General features: G+C 44.8%; 1 protein-coding gene across 15 annotated transcripts in view; it reads left to right on the top strand.

Annotated features, from left to right (window-relative positions):
• LOC117883932 (ankyrin repeat and fibronectin type-III domain-containing protein 1-like) overlaps positions 1 to 27,119 on the top strand; it is a 607,608-nt gene that overhangs the window by 216,960 nt on the left and 363,529 nt on the right. For all 15 annotated transcript variants that reach the window (XM_034783833.1, XM_034783835.1, XM_034783837.1 and 12 more), the window contains one exon: positions 1,843 to 2,072. In XM_034783833.1, the coding sequence (XP_034639724.1) occupies positions 1,843 to 2,072 (230 nt within the window). The remainder of the gene's footprint in view (positions 1 to 1,842; positions 2,073 to 27,119) is intronic.

A 27,119-nucleotide genomic window follows, 5' to 3' on the forward strand; every position in this document is an offset into this window, starting at 1 on the left:
ATATCCTCTCTCTCATGCTGCTAGCTTCATATAAAACTCTATCCCAAGGCTGCTCTGAGACATTCAGCTACCTGCTGTCCCTTACACAGGGCCTGCAGCAAAGGCCAAGTGGAGAGAAACCTATGTAAACAACAGTCCACTTTGTTGCTGTTTTGTGGCTGGTTTTCACCTCAGGGTCTCATCTTCTGGTAGAATTGTAAGCAATTTGCCCTTATTCCTGGCCTTTATAAGGTCAAGAGCACTGTTGGTCTAAGGCTTTGGAGTCTCCAAAAGGGGAAATACGAATGATCTTTGCAGTAGGGATGACTAACAGGAGGAGAGAATTTCTGATGGAGAAGAATTCTGTTTTATATTTAATGCTTAATAATTGGCAACTTTATTTTTATTGGAATTGAGCAAGTTTTATTTTTTAATTATTATTAAGAAGTAAATGATTACGTTTGGGTTGGGGAAAACAGGGGGGATGGGAAGCAGAGAAAAAAATCACTCTTTGCCAAATGTAAAAAGACAAATTTGGCAAGAAAATACATGTGATAGCCAAGCTGCTTACAGCATAACAGAATGGTGATATTATAGAGGCATTTAACAGCGTTTCGTTACTTTTTTTTTTTTTTTTGCACTGAAATAGACAAGCCTATTAAAAGTATCTACTCTTTTTTTGTTTTCCAAATTTGTTTTCCTCTGTGGCAGGCTCAATCTTTTTCACCATGTCTCATCTTTCACAAGCGTTCCAGCCACACCGAGCTCTTCTTCAGGTCTGGGAAATGTGCTCCCAGCATCACAGCAAAATGCAAGATGGAACAGATGGTTTAATTTTAAGAGTTAAATTCATGACTGTGCTAGACACTAAAAATCATGGACTGAAAGGGACATTGGATTTCTGGCTTATTACAACAGTCTGTAACCCGCTAACCCGCTCTTTTTGGGCTATGGAATGCAGAGGTGTTAACAGACCTTGAATGGTCCCTTACAACATGTGCTAACTACTTATGCTAAACAATCTGTTCCACCTTGCGTTTTGCTGTGACGGTCGGAGTATCTTGGCTCAAAAACTTCTCTCTCTCGCCAACAGAAGTTGGTCCAGTAGAAGCTTTTATGTCACCCACCTTGTCTCTCTCGTACGGTATTATCTGAGGCATACAGAGGCTAACTGACTTGCCCAAGGTGTCACAGTCAGAGCCAGGTCTCCCAAGTCCCAGTCTAGTGCTTTAAGTACAAGACCATACCTCCGCTCCTTTTGTTAGGGAATATAGTGCACAAAGCCCTAGTAACCGTGCTGCAGGGAACAGTCCTTCACTGCCTGTGGGGTGGGTTAGAGAATGCCTGTTTTTTCCATCTCTGATTTGGCAGCGGCTTTTTTTTTTTGTTCTGGTTCCTTGATGGCTGAGAGCAAGCAGCATCCTCCAAAGCACCGTACATGGAACCCTTCTGACTTATGGGGAGCTGGTTGCCTGACATGCAGCAACAAATGACATATCAAGAGATTCACCTTGTGCGGAGAGCCAAGGCAAGGCCCATCCGCCCCTTACCCTGAGTGGGACATAAGCAGAGAGCATTGGCCAGTCATGGGCTCCTCCCTACTGGGCTGGATTTCACCCAGAGTCCATAAGGTTGGGTGTATTTAGAATGATTACTAACTTTGTCTTACTCTTAAAGCTTCCCACTGGATCAACTGTGGTCCTGAGGTTCCATCCCAACCCAATGAGTGCCCCATCTATGCTCTGCCCTTGCCCTCAAATCTTGCTGGAAGGGAGAGAATTAGCTGTGATGTGGGAGCCTAGCGCCATGCCTTCCAGCTTCCTGCCCCCTTCTAATGCTGGATTTCTGTCTCCCTTCCTACAGGGGAGGCCTGGCAGCTGGAAGACGATTGTGTGGAGCCTCCCGGGGATACCGCTCCCCAGACCCAGCTCTGCACTGCCATGGACGAGGCCCCATTCAGGCACTTCCAGACGCACTCCTTCTACATGAGGAAAAGCCTGTCTATGGACAACCACCTGAGCTCCCTCAGTTACTCTCTCCACCCGTCAGAGACGAAGGCTGATCGCGTCAAAACCAAGCTCAGGAGGCAGTTTGTGAGTACTTGATGGGAGGGGTTGCTCTCTCTCCCCCCCTCCCCCCCCAATTCCCATAGTCTATATTGAAGGTTACCTGCACATGTGCACACATTCTCAAAAACAGTGACATGCTGGATGGTTATTTTTATTCCAAACATGTTAAAAAATAGTTTGGCACCCCAGCTTGGTCAAACAGATGGCAGTAGCATCGTCTGGAGTTTGGCAAAATCACACCACAAAACCGATTTGTCTCGTTTGTCAGGTTTTTAAATCGCTAATGTTAAAAGAAAAGCTCTCATCAGAGACCGCACCTGCTTAGGCTGGGTAATGCAGTGTGGTAACATGCTATCTCTTCAGCTCTGGAAGCTTCCATTCAAATCTTGGTTTTATTTTTTAGGCCTCAAATAAAAATGGGTTTGTGGTCTTATACCAGTCTTTAATCCTCAACATGCAGATTGGCCTTGTGGTAGTCTCTGCTTAAAAAAGGATCCAGGCCTGGAATAACAGCAGTGGCAGCAGGTCAGAACGGACAGGATGAGGAGGTACCAGGAAAATAGAAACACCCATGGGTGTGTTAGCAGAGCTATGTGTGGTCCTAGCACTGAAATAGCAGAGGATGCGGCTGAGGGTGGGAGGGACTGGAAGAGCAGGAGGATGGGGTTAGGAGTGAAAAGTGCTGGCAGAGCTGTATAGGAAGCCAGATCCCTGGAAAAGGAGGCAGTGCTGCAGGCTAGGCTAGAGGCACCTTGACAGATCTAGATGCATGTCTGGGACTGTCATAATGTTGGGCATGCTACTGCATGGTGCACTGGCAGAGCTGGGAACTGGGATTGCCAGGTGAAGATGAAGCTGCATTGGCTGGTTGCATGCATGGAGCTTGCACGTGACCTGTCTCTGCTATTCCAGTTTCAATGTTGCTATTTACTCACTTCCATAAGCAATAAATTAACTCCATCTAAAAGGGGGCTTAGGGGTGGGAAGGAAAGCTGGGGTCTGCTGTTGTCATTTGAAGACTAAGTCTAACAGAGAGAAAGCAACCTATCCCCCTCCCCCAAGTAAACCAAACCCCAAATCACTTGCATTACCTTCGCTTCTGATTTGGCATGGGTGGCAGCTGGTCTGCACCCATCTGCATCATGGGGGGCAGGGGGCAGAGTATAGCACTTTGCCTAGGAGTCAGTCCTCTGAGAGTGATTAAAAGAGGACACAGGAGCAGCACCAGCCAGGACATGAGGCAGTTAGTGGAAGTTTTCTGTTTAAAGTTTAATAGGTTTGCTGCTTTTCTTTCTGAGAGACACCTGATATGGACATTGATACAGTCATCTCCCTGCCTCATTACTGGCCTCGGGGTTGTAATGAGGGGCTCGGGTGACCCTGCAGTGAAACTCAACACTGCTGAAGCTGGAATTGATGGGGGCATAGGAATGATGGGAATGAATGTGAGGACTGGAAGGGGGTTGCCATGCTCCTAGAGACAGTGAGGTAGAGAGAGCAGAGCAGTGCTCAGCACTTGTGATAATTGTAACTTTTGTTGTTTCACACCCGGTGATTTTCAGAGTCTTTTGACGCAGCAGGGGGCTTGGTAACTTTTCTTCTCCTCTAGCCAAGAGGAAGAGCTGCTCATCTTGCTTCTGTTCTTCCATGGATAAGCATGTTTTCTTGGGAACTGCTTTTATAACCTCATTTCCTTGGGGCCATCCACAGTCACCCCTGGCTTGGAAGTGTTCCTGAGAGATCCCAGAAGAGGATTTTTCCCTCCCAGATGTGTGTGCACATCCCTGCTGCATTAGTTGTGTCCCTGTGTTTGGATGGGCAGTAAAATGTGATCTCTCTTTCATCTTCTGAGATGACAATTCTGAGTTTAACTATGGTTTGTTGCTTTTTCATACGGCGATAAAAGTGGAAGCCTGCAGTGAATTTTTATGGATGCCTGTTAAGATCCCAGTGCTGTGAACCACAAGCAATAAACCAAGTCTCTGGGTTGTCTGTTTTAGAGGTAGGAACTGGCTGAAACCAGCTACTGTAGGCACCAGCATAAACAGCGCAAGGTATCTCAGAAATAACTGTAAAGACATGTTTAGAGGGAGACTGTTCTGCTGTGGGGTAAGAAATGGAATCTCTTTTCTCTGCTGACTTCTTTGTCCTTTAAGCCATACAAGTTTTCCCACCTCTGGCTTTGTCCACACATCACAGTATGAGTGAAGGAGAAGTGATTATGAAGAGACTGATATGGAAATATTGGAGGCTTTTTCTGTATTGAAACACCTTTCGCTTTTCCGGATCAGATCAGTTTACCCTGAACAAAATATAGTGCCTTCTGCATTAGCAGTGTGAGTAGTAAGTGCAGTGGGACTGCACGTCCCACTGGCCAGACGTGGGCATGGAATATTAAGCAAACTCCTTTAAGAGTCTCTGGGATAGAGATTCCTCTGTGCCCTTGGGTCTTGCTGTTCCTGGCTTATGACAAGCGGGTAGCGCTCCAGAGCTCTTGACTATGAAAACATTGAAGTGCCTCACAACGGGGTGGCCTGGGTTTCTGATGTGACAGACGCCAGTGCCCTTGACCATCTGTTCCTTCCTGCCTTCTCACTGATGGTTCTGGCTTTGTAGCATAGCAGGTGGTGGCAAATGCCAGAGGCAGAACACAGTCCAGATGGGACAGGTCTAAGCACATCCTGGGTGCATTCATTCTTTTTATTAGACCTTCTGGAACCTGCTGTTGGGTTTTTTCTATTGAAAGATTTTTCCCCTTTCAAATTAGCTCAGATTGCTTGTTCTGAAAACAAAAGCAAGTTATTTTTGTACCATGAGCAGCTTTGCTCCTTGTTCTATAGGGCTTCCTCTAGAGCAGTGTTTTTTTGTACACCTTTTTCTTAAGAAGACTGGCAAGAAAGACTTTAAAATAAATCCTACTTAAACACCTGTATGAGCAGGCTAATTTTTAAAACTCCCATTGAAACCTACATCTGATTTAGAGATTCAGATTTAATGCTTAGGGCACCAACCCAGACTGAGATCTGGGATCAATCCACTCTGCCACAGCCTTGCTGTGTGACCTTGGGGAAGTCATTTAGCCTTTCTGTGCCTCCGTTCCCCCATCTATACAGTGGGGATAATAGCGCTGCCCTGTCTCACAGAGGGGTTGTGAGGATAAATACATTAAAGACTGTGAAGTGCATAGAGATCTCCTGCTGAGAAGTGCTATAGAAAAGCTAGCATTATCAGATACAGGACACCTACTTGTGAAAATCTTGCCCCCCTCCCCTGCCCAATTGTTCTAATGGGAAGGGCACATTCTTCTTCTGTGCCAAGGTTAAGAAATGCTCCATAACACTAGACAGAATGGAAGAACTCTTACCTAGTGCACATGTCTCTGGTGAGACATAATGGGTGCCAGTGCCACTAGCTGTCAGTTTGATTCTCTCCTCTCACCCCTGCATTCTGTTTTAAGGTTCGATCCTGCCCATTGAAGTCAATGGGATTTTTTCCTTTGATTTCAAAGGAAGCAGGATCAGGCCCTTAAAGCTGTGTGGCAAGCCAACATAGCTGATTAGCATTGTCCATCCAGGATTGTATTGGGATTTTGCCAGGTATTTTTTCTCATTATTTCCTTTCTGAACTGCTTAATATCCAAAAAGCATATTGCTGTGAGCTGTGATCTCAATGGATCTAACTGGTATAGTAGGGACATCCTGCCTGGGGGAGTGCTTGAATGGGGAACTTCAGAGGAAATCCCAGCTTCAGGAAATGGTGGTGGTGATTTATTAGGTATGTTCTGCATCAGCCCAGAACCAGTGTCCCAGTGTGGTGCTAGGAGGCACTCGCAGCTGACAATGCCATCTTTCAAATTAGAAGTGAAGGTCCTGACAACTGGTGATAGACTGTGATGTCTTTAACTATTTTGCAAAAATAGCTACGTCTCGTGTTAGGCTCAAATTCCAATCAAGGTTCAGCAGTTACTTCCATCTACCTACAATCGTCCCGCAAACTACATGTTATTGTTTTCACTTTCTATTCAAAATTGTTGTGTTGTGTTGCTGTGTGAAGTTAACAGCTCCTGTGTCCTACCTCAGCAGTGGCTGCATTTCAGGGGTAGGTGGAGTGATTTCACGTCTGTAAGGTCTGTGCTCTGCTCCATCTGTTTTGAGGAACAATAAAACATCACATGATAGGAGATGGTTTTAATTTTTCTGTGATGGCACACCCGGGACTTCTTAGTAAAGTCTCCCATCAAAACTTGATTGAGTTTTCAGTGCTGCTACTGCTATCCAGTTTTTAATGTTTAATTGCTGACTTTCATTCTTTTTGTATTAAAAATCAGCCTGAAATGCCTCTGCCACATGATGCAATTGCTCCCATTTCTATCTCTGGGAAGCATCTGTGATCCTGGTATGGTGACTCAGGTTTAGGCCAGTGTTGCTTGAGAATGTGCTGTCCAGTGGAGAAGGGATTGGGGAGGTACAGTAGGTATAGAGGGGACACTTAGTGTCCCAGGGACCTATGGTACATATTCCTGGTACTAAGTACTGGGGCTAAACAGTTTTAAGCCACTGTATACAACAGTAGTCGTGGTCATCCCAAGCGAATTAATAGATTCCAAGGCCAGAAGGGGCTATTGTCATCCTTTAGTCTGACCTCCTGCATAGCACAGGACTCTGCTGTGGACATCAGGGATTCTACAAGGAAAATGACAGGTTTCAGAGTAGCAGCCGTGTTAGTCTGTATCCGCAAAAAGAACAGGAGTACTTGTGGCACCTTAGAGACTAACAAATTTATTAGAGCATAAGCTTTCGTGGACTACAGCCCACTTCTTCGGATGCAACCTACAAGGTTACAAACTTTGCTCTACAAGGAAAATAAAATTGGAAGCTCATTAATGAGAATGAACAAGTGTCTTGGGCTTCATAGTGCTGTCTCCAAAGTGGCAGGAATGTGCATGGGATGGTATCTCTGTTGCTAAATAATCTTTGAATTGCAATGTGGCCTGGTGAATAAAGCACTGGACTCAATCCTGGAGATTTGGCTTCTGTTCCTGGTTCTACCATTGGCCTGCTAGGTAACATTGGGCAAGTCCCTGCACAGTGCCGTGCCTCAGTTTCCCCATCTGTAAAGTGGGGATAATGATAGTCACCTCCTTTATAAAATGCTTTGAGCTTCCCAATGAAAAACCAGGTGATATTATCTTTTAAAGTCAAGGCAACTTCACCATCACCAGGATAAATCAACCCCCCCTGCATCTGTTCAGAAGAAGTGTGCTTTCCCCAGGGATCAATAAAGTTTCTTTCTGTCCCCCACCTCCTCGAGGTGATTGCAAAGTACCACCTGTGGAGTGCGCTGGGGTGAAGGCTCAGTCGCTAGATTCTTGCAATCAGAGGCTATGATTCTCTGTCATGGAGCCAGCTAGCAGAACATGCAGTCAGCCCCACTGCAGTCAAATGAGGGACCGCTTGTACAGATTATTTTAATTTGCATAATTTGAATTTTAAATGAATTCCCTTTCTTGTGATTGTCACAATAAGCCCTTCCCTTTCACTCACTTAAGGCTTGTGTGATGTTAGTGAAGTGTTGACCTTAGGGGGTGAGTGAGAATCTTTGATTGCTTTGGCAGTTGGCTTTCAGACTTGTACAGACCTTCTTGAGTTGCTCCCCCTTTTCCAAAGATGTGAATCAGTTGAGGCAAACAAACAAAAGAACCTGGTTCTGACCGAGTAGCTGGAAGTCCTGCTCCCCACCAGCTCCCTGGCTGCGTGTGGGATACTCCACTGGGATCCTGTTTGCTGGCTGATTGTCACAATTGCATAGTGCAGGCTTCTAAGGCATAGTGCATGTTGTATTGATTTACCAGGTGATGGGCAAGGGGCTGGCTTTCATTTCCTGCCCAGTGGGCTCCACTTTCGCTCACAGGTGCTTTTCCCTGGTCTCACTTTATTTGGAAGGAAAAAGCCTTTGAGGAGTCCCGAGGAGGAGAAGAATTGGATCTTGCTTGGTGCTGTGCTTTGAAGAGCATGGTGAGCCCTCCTCCTGCTTCTCTTGTCTTTGTGTTTATTGAGGGAAATTGTCATTTTTTTGAGTTTGGTGCTGGCGTGAAGTGCAGATGGCTCCCACCAGGCATGGCTACCAAACACAGTGGCCTTGGCTGAGGAAGCAGAGAATATTGCAGAGGTGTCAGAGAGAGTCAAGGGCTGTATTTCCCATGCCTTCCCCAGCAGCAGCAGATCCTTGCAGGAAGCTCAGGAGTGAATTGCTGTATAGCTTGATAGTTCCCTGTTAGCAGATGCCCCCATCACAAGACAATCTCTCTTGTTGGTATCCTCAACAGAGAGGCCAAAAACTGAATGAGGCGTGGAAACCCAACACCCCTCAGTCCTAGAGGCGACCACCCAGATTAAGGTGAGTCACAGTGGCAGGGCAATGAGTAGGAAGTTTGCATTGCAGCAGCTTGTGCTGTATTTGTAAGGCATCCTTTGAGGATTTCCAAGCCCTTTGTCAGTGCTGTAAACGACTCGGCCTCTAGGCCAGTCAGTCTGGCACTTCTTGCCCGCACTGAATTCAGTGTTTTTTTTTTTTTTTTTTAAAGATTGAAACAAAGAGAAGCACTGAGTACCTCTCTGGCTTCTAGGAAAAGAGTGGGATAGAGTGTGTGTATGTAGTGGTAGCCCAGGGGCGAATGCACACTCACTCCATTGCCATCCCAGAATCCCAGGTCAGAATTAAAATACCTTGTATTTCCTCCCTCACATGATTAATTATGGTAGGACCACAATTCCCAGTGATTTTCTGTTCATGATGTCGTGTCTGCAGACAAGTGAACTTTACTTTGCTAAGGCCCCTACTATTGGGGTTGACAAGAGCAGCTAAGGCTAGCTGAGTTCTCTGTTTTGGGGTGTATCTGTTTGAGTTCTCTGGTTGGATGCTCAAATGGTTTGAACCGGGACTTTCTAACATGCCCAGTGCCCCTTCCTTGTTTCCCTGCCCCTCTTCTGAATGGGCACGTCTAAACTGGGAAAATAGGCTGTGTTTAAAAACGTGCTAGCTAACATGCTTGAACTATCATGTTTTTCAATACAACCTATTTCCTAGTCTAGACAGAGTAAATGTCATATCCCCACATTCGATTCTTTTCTCAGGTATAGGCTTTAAAGAGGGGAAATTGCTCTACTGTATAGTAAGCAGGGCTGTGGGTGTGTTTTTCAGCAATGTTTTTTGGTTTTCATTATTCACCCTCTCTCCTAGCCTTGAGACAGAAGCAGTTGCTGACCCTAAGCTCCTCAGAAAGCCATGAACTCCTCTGCTGGTTTTGCTGGGAGTGTAATTTGTATCTAATGCTGGAAGAGCTGTACAGCATGTTTAGCTGATGGCCTCCTTTCACGCTATGCCCTTAACAGCACATTCCGAGGTGGCACCTCATTAGATTGGTTTGCTGTAGGTTTACAATGTATGCACCCTATTCTTATAGTAGCATTTTGGTGGTCTTGCTATAGCTATGTAACGAGAGCCACTTTCAGCTCACATTGGAAATACAGAAAGTAGCATTGATGGTAATGTTTTCACTGCAAGGAGTTTACCAAGAAAGGATAAGAACAAAGTGCTGTTAGCTGCTCTCTCCCACCAGGTGCAAAGTACACAACAGGTGTGCAGCGATCCTGAGTGTCAACGCATAGATAATCCTTCATTATCTTCCTAAACTGCTGGTGAGCTGGCTTGCTTGATGGCAGATGTGTGCGTGCATGGTGTGAACTTCATAAATCCTTAGACTGACATGCTTCAATGCCTTTGAGATTTCCATGTTTAACTGGCTTATGGGTTAAAGAAAACAGCTTTGTCCCAGCAAGTGTGTTGGAAATGGGGGTAACCTGGTGGCAACCGGTTGCCACCATCTGCAGCACAAAGTGTGCCCCATGCAGTGTCTGGACAGAATGAGATAGCTGAATGAATCAAAGGCACAGAAAGACTGGCTTTCAAACAGGTGAGATGTGAGGAGCTGCGGCAAAACTGGCTTCGTCCTTAGTGATTTACTTTTTAAAAATTAATATTTCTGTTATTAATATTATTTTGTATTATGTATGGCAGTAGTAGCACTTACCTGCCCCAACCAGGGCTTAAGGCCCTCTTGTGCTGAGCAGTGTAGAACCGAGGAGAACAAAGAAGTTCTGCCTTAAAGAGCTTACAATCTAGGATCTCTGACAAGACACAGGAGGTGGATAAACAGACCAATGGGGCTGAGGACAACAGGGAAGAGGAAAACTTGCCGTGCGATAGACTTTTGTTTCAAGGAAAGTGCTGAACGGAGGCAGGGTCATTGTATTCCATGTAAGCTTAAGTAGTTTTCCCATTCCTACAGAGTCCAGAGCAATCTAAAAGTCCCTCAACTATTGATGGACTTCAGAACAGTATTATGGAAATGAAATAAGCAGAGTTCCACATGGAAACGTTGCAACCTTACAATAACTGTGAGTCATGTGATACAGGAGATTCCATCTTGGAGTTTTGGTAACTAAGCAGCAGTCTCATGGCCTGTACTCTCAACTGGGAACCCCAGTATAGAATTGTAATTTGTTTTACTGCACCCATCCCTGTAGTGGCTGAGTGTAACATGGATACTTCAATATTATTTCTAGTACAATACATGGATATCGAACAGGGGCTTATAAGTTACAAGCTCTGAAAATATTGTATACAGTGGGGTATTAGAAGGTATGCTGTATTGTATACAGTGAGGTATTGAAAGGTATGGCATATTATTGCACTTTGACAGCTGGGGTATAATTAATCTGTTGTAATTCCACTGACTCCAGTTTACACCAGGTAGATTGACCTAGTAGATTTAATTCTTTTTCTGTATTGCTGCAAAAATATCTTATGGCTTACATTGTTCCAGAAATCCTCAGCAAACTTACAGTTAGTTATTGTTTGTTCCCTGCATTTTAGTGTAACAAAAACTAAAACGAAAAGAGAAATTTAAGGCTTAAGCCATAAAGCAAGCAGGTCAAATGTATAATTGAAGTGACTGAGCAACGCAATAGGTGTCCTATTGGAACTGAGCACATGCTGTCCTAACCTTCGCAAAGCACATTTTGAATGTGTCTCTTGAGAAGGTAAAATACAAAGGTATATTTAAAAAATATATACCGGGTGTCATTTAATTGCACCAAATGGTACCCTGGCAGATAGTCAGCAACTGAGCAATCTATTATTCATTGATCAGTGTTATGAAAAAACAATGCAAAAAACCCTAACAAATAATCCTCATAATAAATAAAATGGCACGTTAGCCAGATAGCAGCTTATTCATAGGAGTGCAACAGGCAGCAGAACAAGCCTTGGTAACAGACACTGAGTGGGAGAGATCACTGAATCACTCCGTTTAGCAAATTAGCGAGTAAGTGAACCAACACAATAATCATAATAAACAAGCATGAGTAGCACCAGACAAAATGGATTTTATTCATTTATTTTACAAGTGTTGTTTTAATTATAATAATAGTTCCTAGTGTAGTAGTAAGTGTTTTGTAGTGTGCGTAGTAAAAACAGTGAGATGAGAGCATGCAACAGTGAGATGTCTGCTAAAAGCAGGGAGAAATCTTTTTTTTTTTTTTTATGGCAGTGTGTGAGGTGTGGATTAGTGAGCTTGTACTGTAGTTACCAAAAGCTGGGCTGCTAAGGAGAACCTGGTATATGGTGGAGAGATGCAATAGATCTGCTCTGCTCCCAAAGCCAAACAAAGTAGCAGGTTAGTAGTGATAGAGGAGGTAAACCTGGTCTAAGATGATCACACCATTATCCGTCTCTGGTATTACAGACCTAAGGGACGGCTCTCTGCTTATGCAGCACAGAGTGAACTTGAAACAGCCAAAGGAATGTCCCCAGTGCAAAGCTGGAAGTGATGGTTCTGCTGCCTTCTGCATCTGCCATCTACTGTGCTGGAACCTACTGTGTGGCATAAGGGAAGGCAAAGGCTTCTCGGAGGCAGGGAGGAGACAGAGCATGTGAGGGAAGGGTAGGAGGCACAGCTAGGCTCTGATATACCCAGTTCTCAGCTGACTTACGGTCCTTGGGGGATCTTTCCACTTGGGCACAACATCTTGGCCTGTATCCCCATTTATATACCTGCTGTTACAGGAAAAGGGTGTCTTACATTTTTAGCCCATGGCTGGTCTTTTCAAATAAGTAATACAGATATAAAGGTGGAGTAGCTGTCTCATTGGTTTGATGGGGATTTAGCAGCTCAAGGGCATACAATTCTCATTCAATTTAGCAGCGTTCAAAGCCAACCAGATAGGAAATCAATGACACATTTTTGTGCACCATCTGAGCAAGACCGTGCTAATTTGCTTCTAAGTTCCCATTCTATTGCTCAATTTGCTGGGCGCTCTCCCTGGAAGAACTCTGCCTAGCAGTATACTTCGCTGCCTGCTTGCATGCTGCGAGTGTATGCCTCTTGGCAGCCATCTTCCATTGCATTTCTCTAAACCACAAAGTGCAAGTAGAATGACCATATCTCTGAGAAGCTGTAGGAATTTTTCTGGGAAATGTAAACTTGTTGGAGAGCTAAGTTGCTCCTATTATTCAGAGCTTTCACCCCAATAGCAACATTTGCATTCTATGCTGTTTAAGGCTGCTTGCATCTTTGCCACTAAAATCAGGAAAACTCCTTGACACTGCCTATGAAATGAATATGCATCTTGTGTGCTAATATAAATCATTTGTTATCTTAGAGTTTGTGAATGTGAACGAGGGTTAGGACTGACTTGAGCCAGGTATGAAGTGGCAAGTAATTTACAGCTCTCCCCCCACCACAGTTTGCTAGTACACCTGACCTGACTCATAGAATCATAGACGATTAGGGTTGGAAGAGGCCTCAGGAGGTCATCTAGTCCAACCCCCTGCTCAAAGCAGGACCAACCCCAACTAAATCATCCCAGCCAGGGCTTTGTCAAGCCGGGCCTTAAAAACCTCTAAGGATGGACATTCCACCACCTCCCTAGGTAACCCATTCTAGTGCTTCACTGCCCTCCTAGTGAAATAGTTTTTCCTAATATCCAACCAAGACCTCCCCCAGTGCAACTTGAGACCGTTGCTTCTTGTTCTGTCATCTGCCACCACCGAGAACAGCCTAACTCCATCCTCTTTGGAACCCCCCTTCAGGTAGTTGAGAGGCTGCTATGAAATCCCCCCCCCCCTTCTCTTCTGCAGACTAAATAAGCCCAGTTCCCTCAGCCTCTCCTCATAAGTCATGTGCCCCAGCCCCCTGATCATTTTCGTTGCCCTGCGCTGGACTCTTTCTAATTTGTCCACATTTGTCTCTCTCTTTCTGTAGTGGGGGGCCAAAAACTGGACGCAATACTCAAGATGTGGCCTCACCAATGTCGAATAGAGGGGAATAATCACTTCCCTCGATCTGCTGGCGATGCTTCTACTAATGTAGCCCAATATGCCATTAGTCTTCTTGGCAACAAGGGCACACTGTTGACTCATATCCAGCTTCTCATCCACTGTAATCCCTAGGTCCTTTTCTGCACAACTGCCACTTAGCCAGTCAGTCCCCAGCCTGTAGCGGTGCATGGGATTCTTCTGTCCTAAGTGCAGGACTCTGCACTTGTCCTTGTTGAACTTCATCAGATTTCTTTTGACCCAATCCTCCAATTTGTCTCGGTCACTCTGGACCCTATCGCTACCCTCCAGCGTATTTACCTCTCCCTCCAGCTTAGTATCATCCGCAAACTTGCTGAGGGTGCAATCGATCCCATCATCCAGATCATTAATGAAGATGTTGAACAAAACCGGCCCCAGGACCGATCCCTGGGGCACTCCGCTTGATACCAGCTGTCAACTAGACGTCAAGCCTTTGATCACTACCCGTTGATCCTGATGATCTAGTCAGCTTTCTGTCCACCTTATAGTCCATTCATCCAATTCATACTTCTTTAAGTTGCTGGCAAGAATACTGTGGGTGACCGTATCAAAAGCTTTGCTAAAGTCAAGATATATCACATCCACCGCTTTCCCCATATCCACAGAGCCAGTTATCTCATCATAGAAGGCAATCAGGTTGGTCAGGCATGACTTGCCCTTGGTCAATCTATGTTGATTGTTCCTGATCACCGGCCCTGCCGCACTCCCTGCTGTTCCAGTTGGGAGCCCCTGTGCAGCTTTGGCGATCCTGACCTGCATACCACTTGCCATCTCACACCTGCACCCTGTCTGAGCAGCGGTAAGGCTCTTTCTTCTGTTTGTGTAAGGTAAAAACAACGTTTTCTGAAAACTGGTCTGAGACCTGTAAACTCCTTTAACTTTTGTCTGAGCTGTTGGGCCAGTGCATTCTCTCTATAGTCCCTCAGCCGCTGACATGCAGATTAAATTCTGTTTGGCTCCTGTGTGTGTTTTGAGGTCACGCATTGCGCAATAGATAATGGCTCATTCCCAGGGCTGCCATCAGGAATAGACAAGCCTGTATGTCGACCCAGAGCTGACCTGACCGAGGGACGTGAGGAGTACAGATTTATTCTTCTCCCACATGCTCTAGCTAGAGAGCTAGTAGCAGCTCTGGGCCAGTTTGCAGTAGCTCTTTATAGCTAGCCCCACATTAATGAGTTGCTCCTGGCTCACTGAACAGCTGATGGGTAGAGGGTGAGAAGTAGGCCATGCACCAGGGCTGTTTCTAGCGCTAGTCATCTTGGTCCTGCTGCGGGGAGTAGAGAAGAGTTGACCTTCTGGCTGAATGGAGCCGTGGGTAGGGGAGAAGGGCCCAGACAGAACAAATGGAGGTGGTGAAAAGAAACAAGACCTAGACAGGGCAGGAGGGGAGAAGAGAGGGCACCAAGGGCAGACAGGGGAGACTTGGAAAAGAAAGAAGGTAGGGAAAAAAGTTTGGTGGTGGGAAAAATGGATGCTAAGAAAGACAGTAAAAAAGGGACAAAGGAGACACCGAGGTGGTGGTTGTGTGGCAAGTTTGATACGTTCTAATTTGTATGGTAAGTTTGTTCAGTGTCTCTGATGCAGTGTAAATAGGGATAATAGGTGAGATTCCACTTGCTGGCATGGGGAGGTGTAACATACCCACCCTCCGTGCCAACTTAGTCTGAATTCTCTGGTTTCAGAGTAGCAGCCGTGTTAGTCTGTATCCGCAAAAAGAAGAACAGGAGTACTTGTGGCACCTTAGAGACTAACAAATTTATTAGAGCATAAGCTTTCGTGGACTACAGCCCACTTCTTCGGATGCATATAGAATGGAACATATATTGAGGAGATATATATACACACATACAGAGAGCATAAACAGGTGGGAGTTGTCTTACCAACTCTGAGAGGCCAATTAATTAATAGAGAAAAAAAAAAACAACTTTTGAAGTGATAATCAAGATAGCCCAGTACAGACAGTTTGATAAGAAGTGTGAGCATACTTACAAGGGGAGATAGATTCAATGTTTGTAATGGCTCAGCCATTCCCAGTCCTTATTCAAACCGGAGTTGATTGTGTCTAGTTTGCATATCAATTCCAGCTCAGCAGTCTCTCGTTGGAGTCTGTTTTTGAAGTTTTTCTGTTGTAATCTAGCCACCCGCAGGTCTGTCACTGAATGACCAGACAGGTTAAAGTGTTCTCCCACTGGTTTTTGAGTATTTTGATTCCTGATGTCAGATTTGTGTCCATTAATTCTTTTGCGTAGAGACTGTCCGGTTTGGCCAATGTACATGGCAGAGGGGCATTGCTGGCACATGATGGCATATATCACATTGGTAGATGTGCAGGTGAACAAGCCCCTGATGGTATGGCTGATGTGATTAGGTCCTATGATGATGTCACTTGAATAGATATGTGGACAGAGTTGGCATCGGGGTTGGTTACAAGGATAGGTTCCTGGGTTAGTGGTTTTGTTCAGTGATGTGTGGTTGCTAGTGAGTATTTGCTTTAGGTTGGGGGGTTGTCTGTAAGCGAGGACAGGTCTGTCTCCCAAGATCTGTGAGAGTAAAGGATCATCTTTCAGGATAGGTTGTAGATCTCTGATGATGCGCTGGAGAGGTTTTAGTTGGGGGCTGAAGGTGACAGCTAGTGGTGTTCTGTTATTTTCTTTGTTGGGCCTGTCTTGTAGGAGGTGACTTCTTGGTACTCGTCTGGCTCTGTCAATCTGTTTTTTCACTTCAGCAGGTGGGTATTGTAGTTTTAAGAATGCTTGATAGAGATCTTGTAGGTGCTTGTCTCTATCCGAGGGAATTCTCTGGGCGCTCTGCCAGAACAGGGGCATAGGCAACTGTTGGGTGGAGTTAAAAACAGTACAGTAATAGCTGTTGAATATGGCTTTTAATGAGTAGCTTTGGGCCATGACTATGTTTGTCCACTGTTAATAAAGTGAGATAAATGAGCTTCTGTTCTACCCGCAGTGTTTCCTTTATTAATGGTGATCAGCACATTTTTGGGGGCTCCCTCCCCACAAGCCTGCAGTTGTCTATGCCCATGCAGAAGATAACACCTCTCCCCTACAGGAGCCCTGATGATGGAGGCTGCGTCAAGGAGACAGGGAATTGTCTTCTTCCAGACAAGTGCCACCCACGTGTTGGCCTCATCGCCAAGCAAAAACTGTGGTTACCTTGCAAAGCTGTGAGCAACTCCCAATGTGCTGTGATTTGCACTGCCAGGGCCCCAGTCCCTGGAGTTACATTGACAAAGTCAGCCATATTCTGTGCTAATCCTAGCTTGGGGTATTTACCCAGTCTCCAAATCCCTTTGCACTGGGCTCAGTCTCTGGGGTGATGGATCCTGGCACATTGGGGTGTTTTATTAAATTTTAAATGTATCTAGAGTGGGGGAAAAATAAAGCACTTTCTGCTATTATAACTAATGTTTTTATTGAAGTCATATCTACATATCTTATATACATAAGGCTAGTAATACCTATTCCCAGGATACATTCAGCTTGCAGATTCATTCATTCATTCATGATTCATTTAGAGTTGTGGGCGTCTGGCTTTTCTTTTGTCATAATACCGCAGCTCTGGATTTATCAAACAAAACTGGAATAACAAGGAGTCTGGTGGCACCTTAAAGACTAACAGATTTATTTGGGCATAAGCGTTCATGGGTAAAAATCTCACTTCTTCAGATGCAACTGGAATAAAAACTCAGAATATCAAATATAGCCAGATTCTAAGAAATGAAACAACACGACAGACATAGCCACCTCATAGTGCCCAGTATTTGTATTATGCATTGTGAAACAACTCTACAACTGAAGGTGATTTTGCTACTCTACTACGCTGATGTTATAACTTTCACAGGTTCTTTACTCTGTTCAAAATATTGAATTAAAGTTCTCCTTACTTTAGTTTAAATAGCGTGTCTGTCTGTTTCTCTCTTGATTATGGGTATTTTCAAAAAGAGGCAGAACATGCCTGGCCCCTACACCCCTGGCCCTGCAGTGTATTTTAGCCATTGTAAATTGACTCTAAATTGATTCAGCACAGGCTGTACAAGCCTGCCCCAAGAACCCAGGTATTTACTCAAGTCAGTAGCCCACGCTGAAGTCTGTGCTGCCGCTTCACTGCTATTGCTACGTAAGCTAGCCTGCCCACTATCATACCTCCTGATTGCGGTGTAGACGTGCTCTAAGCACACTGTATGTTTGTTTTGCCCTATGCACGTTCAGATAACCACCCTGGATCTGTCCTTTTGATTCCACCATGTGGCCCCAGCCTGAGCTCTGTCCAATCCACCTTGTTCATTACCATTTCTGGGAGTGGAGTTCTGAACCTGGCTTTTCAGGTGGAACCTTCAAGCCCAACTCAGCCCATGGGGACACGCCTTTGGCCCTCGTTAAAAATAACGGGAGCTACATGAGCATTGCTGAGGTCTAGGCATGGCCCAGAGCCTCTTCACTCACCGAAGCATCAATACAGGAGAGACTACACTGTAGAACTAGCTTTTATTTCACTTGAGTGGATTTGTTTGTCACTTTGTCCTCCCTGTGCATCTGTGCTGAATCAGGGGGAAATAAGGAAAGGTGGAAGGCTGAGGGCCTTGGTGGGAACACCAGTGAGTAGAGCAAGAGGATGTGTGACAGGAGAAAGAAAGGAACAGTGTTTGAGTGACAGGGAGATAAATCGAGAGAAAGAGTGAAAGGGATTTGAGAAGAGGAGACAGACTGGCTGAGACAGACATTGAGAGAAAATTACCAAAGTGGTCGCATTGGCCTCAGAAACGCTGGTCCATCTCCAGATCAAACTGGGAATGACAGCCCATGTAATATATGCAGGTGTGAATGGCGAAGATAAATACCAGGGCAATCTATAACTCCCTAGGGGAGCCAGGGGACATGCTGGATGGAGCAATGCTTCGAAAAACTGTGATATTTCACAGCAAGCTGAGAGCAGACAAGAGGAAGAATTTATTTTCCTTTCAGAAAATACTACCCTGGCCTTATATTTTCCTCCCATTACAGAAGCTAAAGTGAGCTGGGTGAAGAAAGGCCTCCTGTCATGTTTAGGCTAGAGAGACTTTTTCTGATGCTTTCATTTGTCTATCGGGCACTCTTTGCTGTTGGCTCTCTGTGCCTGTTGTGGTATTTGAAGGAGTTTGTGACTGGAATCAAGAGTGACATTTCACCGACTCCAAGAGGGATATTGGGATCCATGAATGTATGACGGGGGTGATCCTGCAGAAACAACAGTGGGTACCAACTCTGTGCGAGAGACCAACCAAACTGAAGGTTTAATTATTTTGCTAAGGGAGAGTATACCCAAATGTTAAGCTATCTTAATTTGTATCCCACCTTTATAGGAGTTTGCAAAGTACGTGTGATTCTCTGTCTCCCACCCTGCCCCACCTTTACAACCTCTCCCTAGTGCATGCTGAGGAAAGCGAGGCTGATCAGTTCTGCAGTGTTTTTTTTAAATTATGTTCTAGTTCAAAAAAGTTTACTTTGGGGAAGTTCTCTGGCCTCTGTTATCCAGGTCAGACTAGAGGATCTCAGTGGTCCCTTCTGGCCTTGGAATCTCTAAATCAATGCATGTAGTCTAGTAATCACAAGCAGCCCTGCAGTAACAAACCAATGCATGTAGCCTAGTGATTATGAGCAACCCTACAGCAACAAGCCAATGTTCATGTTCGTAAGGGGTAAGAAATAATTTTGTGGCACATCATCATTAATTTTTCAAGCTTCTGAAAGGCAAACGTATTTTAGAAGTGTGAGGTGTTTTTGGGAGTGCCCTTTGAAACACATCTATTGGTTTAATTTGTTCATGTACACTGCACTGTACAATGTGATAGAACGTGCCAGTTATAAACCTTGATGGTGTGAAATTTGTGTGTGTATGTGTGAGGGAAATGACTGAGACGTGGGTGGTTGGCCCGAATGGTCAGAGTCATGGGGGTAGCCATGCCCAGAGGTTAGAGCCAAGCTGGACTGGAGTCATGGATCAGGGCCAGAGACATGGGGGCATAGTGAAGAACAGAACTGAGAGTCTAAGCCAGGGGTCAGAAGCTGAATGCCAAAGCCAATGGGGTGCACTGGGGATGTGGTTGGGAAGTGGAGCCAGGGGTCAGAGCCAATGGTGTCAAGGATGGAGAAGGGGGACAAGAGCAGGCTGGGAAGGACCAATTACAACTGCGGAAGTGGAATGTGTTGAGCAGGCAGCGAGTTCTGGCTGCTGTTGGGTCAAGTCAGAGCTTAGCTCTGCCCATCCGCCCATCAGTGAGCGCAAGCAATCAGGCAGCGCCTGCCAGGATCAGCTATGTCCAGTGTGTTGGTAGGAGCCTGACCCTGCGGCAGCTGGCTCCCTGACTCTGGGTTTGGGGTGCCATCCTTGACTGACTGACTTCTGGCTCTTCCATTTCATCCAGTTTGAAAAATGACAGCTACAAAAAATAAGCAGAATCATTTCACTGCAGAGGTTTGTTTCACTCTGTTAACCTTGTTTGTGACATGTTGATTTCCACTCTAACATGAAGACTTGATGAGCAGTGTTGGAATTGGGCCGCAGTTTTTAGAGAGGGATCCCCTCTTAGGCCATGCCTTAGGCTCTCAAACTGACCTCATGTTGCAATTTTGGGTTGGGCCCACAAAACTTTCATACAACTCTTCTCACAAGTCATTATACTGAGTTGTGTTATGATGGCATCAAAGCATCAGTGTAATGATATTGAGCCAGAATGTCAGATCTTGGCACCATGAGACCATAATGGCCTAGTCTGGCATGTTGGAAAAATATAGAATCAGTCCCAGATCCAACTACCTCTCCCCCCTTAGTTCCCAGACTACACTCTGTGCATCCTGTGTTGGCTTCTTGTTGTAACAACCAGGCAAGGTACTAACAAACTTCAACAGGACTTTATTTTTAAAGTGGAAACCTCTTTACCAAGCTGCTGCTGCACCCTCTGTAACTCTCACTCAGCCTCCTCAACTCCTCCCCCCTCCTTCCTGTTTCCTGTCCTTTCAGACTCCCAACAGCTAGTGCTCCCAGTTCTAATAATTACAAGCAACATCTAAACACCACATTTCTCTTTCATAGACTTGACCCATGGGATTGGAATTACCATTTTTTGGTATCGGTGCTCCTGGCAGTCAGCCTTTCAGATTGCCGCAGACCCGTGGGGAGTCAGAAAATTAACAAGCAAATTCCAGAGTCAGAAACTTGACATGGAGATCTATCTAACTACAGGCCAGTCAGCCTCACCTCAGTCCCTGGAAAAATCATGGAGCAGGTCCTCAAGCAATCAATTTTGAAGCACTTAGAGGAGAGGAAAGTGATCAGGAACAGTCAGCATGGATTGACCAAGGGCAGTCATGCTTGACTAACCTAATTGCCTTCTATGATTAGATAACTGGCTCTGTGGAAAGCAGACGTTTTATTCTTTGACTTTAGCAAAGCTTTTGATACGGTCTCCCACAGTATTCTTGCAAGAAAGTTAAAGAAGTATGGATTGGATGAATGCACTATAAGGTGGATAGAAAGCTGGTTAGATCGTCAGGCTCAATGGGTAGTGATCAATGGCTCCATGTCTAGTTGGCAGCTGGTATCAAGCTGAATGCCCCAAGGGTTGGTCCTGGGGCTGGTTTTGTTCAACATCTTCATTAATGATCTGGAGGATGGTGTGGACTGCACCGTCAGCAAGTTTGCAGATGACACTAAACTGGGAGGAGTGGTAATTAATGGAGATATCCCATCTCCTAGAACTGGAAGGGACCTTGAAAGGTCATTGAGTCCAGCCCCCTGCTTTCACTAGCAGGACCAAGTACTGTTTTTGCCCCAGATCCCCCAAGTGACCCCCTCAAGGATTGAACTCACAACCCTGGGTTTAGCAGGCCAATGCTCAAACCACTGAGCTATCCCTCCCCCCATATATACTTACTTGTGGAGGGAGGGAGCAAAGGAGTGCATTGGAGTGAGAATCCTAGATACACTGGAAGGAACGGATAGGATACAGAGGAACCTAGACAAAATTAGAAGATTGGGTCAAAAGAAATCTGATGAAGCTCAACAAGGACAAGTGCAGAGTCCTGCACTTAGGATGGATGAATCCCATGCACCGCTACAGACTAGGGACCGAGTGGCTAGGCAGCAGTTCTGCAGAAAAGGACATAGGGGTTACAGTGAACGAGAAGCTGGATATGAGTCAACAGTGTGCCCTTGTTGCCGAGAAGGCTAACGGCATTTTGGGCTGTATAAGTAGGAACATTGCCAGCAGATCGAGGGACGTGATCATTCCTCTCTATTCGGCATTGGTGAGGCCTCATCTGGAGTAGTGTGTCCAGTTTGGGCACCACACTACAAGAATCAGAGGGGTAGCCGTGTTAGTCTGAATCTTTAAAAAGCAACAGAGGGTCCTGTGGCAACTTTAAGACTAACAGAAGTATTGGTAGCATAAGCTTTTGTGGGTAAGAACCTCACTTCTTCAGATGCAAGTAATGGAAATCTCCAGAGGCAGGAGATATAATATACCTGCCTCTGGAGATTTCCATTACTTGCATCTGAAGAAGTGAGGTTCTTACTCATGAAAGCTTAAGCTCCCAATACTTCTGTTAGGGTCCTGTGGCACCTTTAAGACTATGTTGCCTTGCACACTACAAGAAGGATGTGGAAAAATTGGAAAGAGTCCAGCGGAGGGCAACAAAAATGATTAGGGGGCTGGAGCATATGATTTATGAGGAGAGGTTGAAGGAACTGGGATTATTTAGTCTGAAGAAGAGAAGAATGAGGGGGGGATTTGATAGCTACTTTCAACTACCTGAAAGGGGGTTCCAAAGAGGATGGAACTAGACAGTTCTCCGTGGTAGGAGATGACCGAACAAGGAGCAATGGTCTCAAGTTGCAGTGGGGGAGGTTTAGGTTGGATATTAGGAAAATCTTTTTCACTAGGAGGGTGGTGAAACACTGGAATGGGTTACCTAGGGAGGTGGTGTAATCTCCTTCCCTAGATGTTTTTAAGGTCAGGCTTGACAAAGCCCTGGCTGGGATGATTTAGTTGGGGATTGGTCCTGCTTTGAGCAGGGGGTTGGACAAGATGTCCTCCTGAGGTCGCTTCCAACCCTCATATTTTATGATCCTATGATCCAGTTCAGGTTCTTACTGAGGAACAGCATCCTGGGTCATTTCCCCTGCTGACTAACTAGAACAAAGACGAGAGAGGTTAGAATGTGTGGGTTAATGTAGGAATGGCTTCAGTTTTCTTCCACTGCTGTAGGGAAGGGGCCATGCAAAGTGCTGCTGTCACTTTCATAGGACATTCTCAGATGAGTTACCAATATGATTCATAGTAGAGTTTGGAAAGCAAAGCAGCTCAAACCTAGAGCTAAATTTTAAAAATAAAGCCAGTTGAAAGGGAAAAAGGCATTGCAATAATGGATTACTTGGCTGTAACAAATGGGAAAATCCTGCAATTTGAGACCAATTTGTGTGCAGTATTTCAGTGGATTGAGAGAATAGTCCCCGACAGCACCATATATAAATAAACATACAGTAGCCACAGGTCTCTGTGCTTGAAAATAGAAGGTATTTGTGATCAAGAGATATATTTCACTATGATTTTGATTTCAGTGTTGGCATTTTGTAGGTTGGGTAGAAGTACAAATGTTTACGTTTTGCAGATAATTTTCCAAAGGTGTTATAAAAGGATGCAGTGCATTTTGGTTTTGGTCCCCACTTAGACCTATCTAAACAAGTTATACAAACAACTGGGAAATGTCCTCTAGATTCAAAATAGAATAAGAATTAAAAACCGCCATAATTTCCCTGCAAAATCACAATGATTGGTGCTCCCTCTGCTGGTTCTGCATCATTATTTACTGGACCAATTTAACATTTAATGGACCACGTTTACTGATCTCATTGGCGATGCTGGTGAATAAAACAAGGACAACTGAGTGAGAGCCAGGTTTTGAGCTACCTTAGGACAAGTAGAGGACACCAGTGGAGTCTGGCAAATAGACAAGAACTAAACCATTAGAGAAAGTAAGGTTAATTTCACACTTCTAAGAGGCTTTGTATAAATAACAAAGAGTATGAAAATACACAGACTACATAAATATTAGGGGTTGGGTTGAGTTGAGAAGAAAAACATGGTAATCTCCCAAGCCCTCCCCCAAATCATGCTCCTCCCACTTGGCTGCAGAACAAAGACTTTATAACAGTATTGTTTCTCTCCTTTCTTTCCTGTTTCAATCATCAATGAAATAGTAAATAATTTTGACATTTCAATTGCCATCATTAAACCTTGAGTGCAGGGGACTGGACTAGATGACCTCTCAAAATATGAAGTATTATTCTGAGGTCCTATTGTAATTATGCAAAGTGTGGGCCCCTTCCAGTTCTATGATTCTATGATTTATAGCTTCAGGCTTTTGGCAGACTCAGGCAGACATTAGGCCATTAGTTTACACTAAGTTTGCATTTTTAAGGTTACTTTCATAACTTATAATGGCTTTGAACTGAAACCTTAGTTATTAGAACACAAGATAGCAGCCCTCAGAGAAAATACTGATTTATTTAACCACCACAGAATTGGCCCAATTGGATTCTTGTAAGTAGTTGACTGAGTCCTTATGAATATTAAGTCCCTGTGATGTCATTTTTAGTTCAATAGATGTTTGAAAACACCCCCACCCCCACCCCCACCCCTGTCCAGTTCACACCAAGCAGACTTTTCTAATATTTAAATTTTGTGGGGAAGAGGTCAGGAAAGAGTTACAATATTTTTTAAAAAAAGTTTAACACTTTTTTCATTGGACAAAAGATTACCTGTTTGAAGGTGAACTTGACATGTTTGGCACTTTATGTCCTCTGGGGTATGTCTCCCATTGATGCTTCATACAGTCTAGTGTAGGCTATGGGTCAGCTTCTGTACTCTGTTATGTCAGCATAAGTCTGAAGTAAGTGTAATGATTTTTCTCACTGTAAATGAAGTAGAATGTGGCCCTGTGATTTTATTATATCTTTTCAAGTGGAATCCATGGAACATGTTCTGCGGTGAATATGCTAGAGGGCTACCTGTTTCCTGTTGTATCTGACAAGCTCTCCAACCAACATGCACCTCATGAACTGTGTAGCTCTCAGCTGTGCAACAGAGAAAGAAAAGCTTTGCATAGAGGAGGCCTTTGTGTGAAGTTTAGCAAGAAAAATTATATTTTACAGCTAAAAAATCTTGTCTTTTCTTTCTAAGGAACATGCTCTGTCTCTCAACTGGCATTCCAGCAGTTTCCAACTGAGATATAATATGTGGAGATATCCTCTCTCCTAGAACTGGAAGGGACCCCAAAAGGTCATTGAGTCTAGCCCCTTGTCTTCACCAGCAGGACCAAGTACTGATTTTTGCCACAGATCCCTAAGTAGCCCCCTCAAGGATTGAACTCACAACCCTGGGTTTAGCAGGCCATTGCTCAAACCACTGAGCTATCCCCCCCCATATACTTACTTGTGGAGGGAGGGAGCAAAGGAGTGCATTGGAGTGAGAATCCTGGGTTGCTTGGTGTGATGTTGCACTCCATATGTTTTATGGAAATATGCTATGAGTGTGAATATAATGTAACTGGAATATGCTTTATTCAAAAGGTCTCTTGTAAGGTATCATTACAAAGCTTATAAATTACTGTGTGTTCATCCTATTTGTATGAATGTATCATTCTTGTATCTGAAGCTAGAAATATGAAGTATTACTCTGAGGTCCTATTGTAATTATGCGAAGTGTGGGCCATTAATGGTGGTTTAGAATCTTGGTGGCTCCCATTGACTAGACAACTGGTTGTAGATGGTTTATTTACCTGCAAGCCTTCTTGTGGACATGTGGGCCATCCTGTGGGTAATGAAGAAAATGGGCTCAGATGTAGTTTCAGCACATCAGGTGACAGTCCCAAGGGGGTCTCTGTGACCGAACTCGTCACACTTGTTTCCCCAGAAAATGGAAGAAAAGAAGAGAAGAGGACACCAGGCTGAGGTTGCCTCTGTTGCTGCTTTGGAGAGGGATCTGTCTTCTGATTGGCTGGCTGATGACCAGCTGACCCTTTATCGGGCTCTAAAAAAGCTGACCAGGCAGGCCAGGCCAGTGATGGGAGGCTGTGAGAAGGAGAGGAGCTCTTAACTGCTGAGGCTGGGCTTCACTTGTTGTGGAGAGGTGTCCACCTGAGCCTGGGTGGCTCACACTTGTGTGTAAGGATACTGGGTGAAAGTTCAAAAAGCACCTGAGTCCCATTTCCAGAAATGACTTGGGAGGCCACATCTCATTGACTTTGGATTTGGGCTCCTAAATCACGTTTGAAAAATGGGACTTAGGTACCCTGGAAAAATCTCACATATTTGTTCTGTGTTTTTTCTGACCTTGGTGCTCCAGTAGCTCATCTGTGTTTGAGAACTAGACATCTACCTCTCAGGCCTTATGTATGTGACAAAAGTTGCCTCCCTTAAACCAGTTTTTAGTGGATCAGCTAAACCAATGCATATGCCTCTGTAGATGCATTTAACTGGATTAATCCAGGGGTACACCAATACAGCATATACCAATGGGCCTGTCTGTTTTGCTTGGTTGCAAGGGGATGATTTTGTCCATGAGAGGACTACAGCCTTTCCACTGTCTTATGATCACTGATGAAACGCTGCTGTTCTAAGACCAAAGCCTATGCTAGAATGTCTTAAGAGATGGCTATAATTTTCCAAGCAGGGATAAGTGCACAGATGAAGGGTCCTCAATTTTGTTATGGTAAGCTGAGCTCTACCTCAAGCCATGGAACAGTAATTGTAGGTCTAGCCTTGACATCAGGGATGGCAGGAGAAGAGAGTCTGGTTGCTTGGGGGCACCAGCACTAGGGAAGGCAGGTGATCAGGGTCTGACTGCATCCTCAGCTCCTTAAAATCTGGGGGCAAGGTGGTCTGACTCCCACTTTCTCCTGGCCCCAAACAAAGGATCTCAGACTTAACAATGCTTTGAAAATGAGAGACAGGCAATTCTCGTGTTCCCTATATTTCCATCAGAATCCCTGCACCTCTCCCTCTCTTCCCACTATGGACCCTCCTCTATTTCTCTTTCCTTCTGTTGCTCCAGTCCCTAGGCTGTCTTGCAACTGCTCTCCCTAGAGATCTGAGCTAGGGGTTCATAAAATTTCCTATCTATTTGGACCTGTAAAAAAACAAACAAAACACAACACACCAATGTTCTAGGGGCAAACATTCCTGCTGTCAAAAAACCACATAATACACCCCCCCACACACACAAAATACAGGTTGATCTGACGTCACTATTGAAGTGCACTGGACCATCAAAACTAAGCCTTTTCCCAACTCACCAGAGACAGCCTGGGGCTACAGAGAGTCTGGCAAGGTGCCCCAAGATAGTGGTTGAGGTATAGTAGTGTAGTCATTATGTATACTCTTCCTGCCAGTGGATTCACATATGGAGGTACTTGTTGCTATGCAGAGTCTATTTGATGCCAATGGGGCTCCCTGCAGACTCAGGGGTCTGTCATATGGCTCCAATTGCAGAATCAGGGCCAGCGTTTGTAAAGGTAAACGGGTGTATGTAGTATGTTTCGGTACATCCAACGGTCTGTGTGGTTGTGTGTATAATAAGCTTATCTACTTGCAACATACTAT

Source organism: Trachemys scripta, chromosome 10, assembly GCF_013100865.1.
Source record: "Trachemys scripta elegans isolate TJP31775 chromosome 10, CAS_Tse_1.0, whole genome shotgun sequence".
NCBI classification, from domain to species: Eukaryota; Metazoa; Chordata; order Testudines; family Emydidae; genus Trachemys; species Trachemys scripta.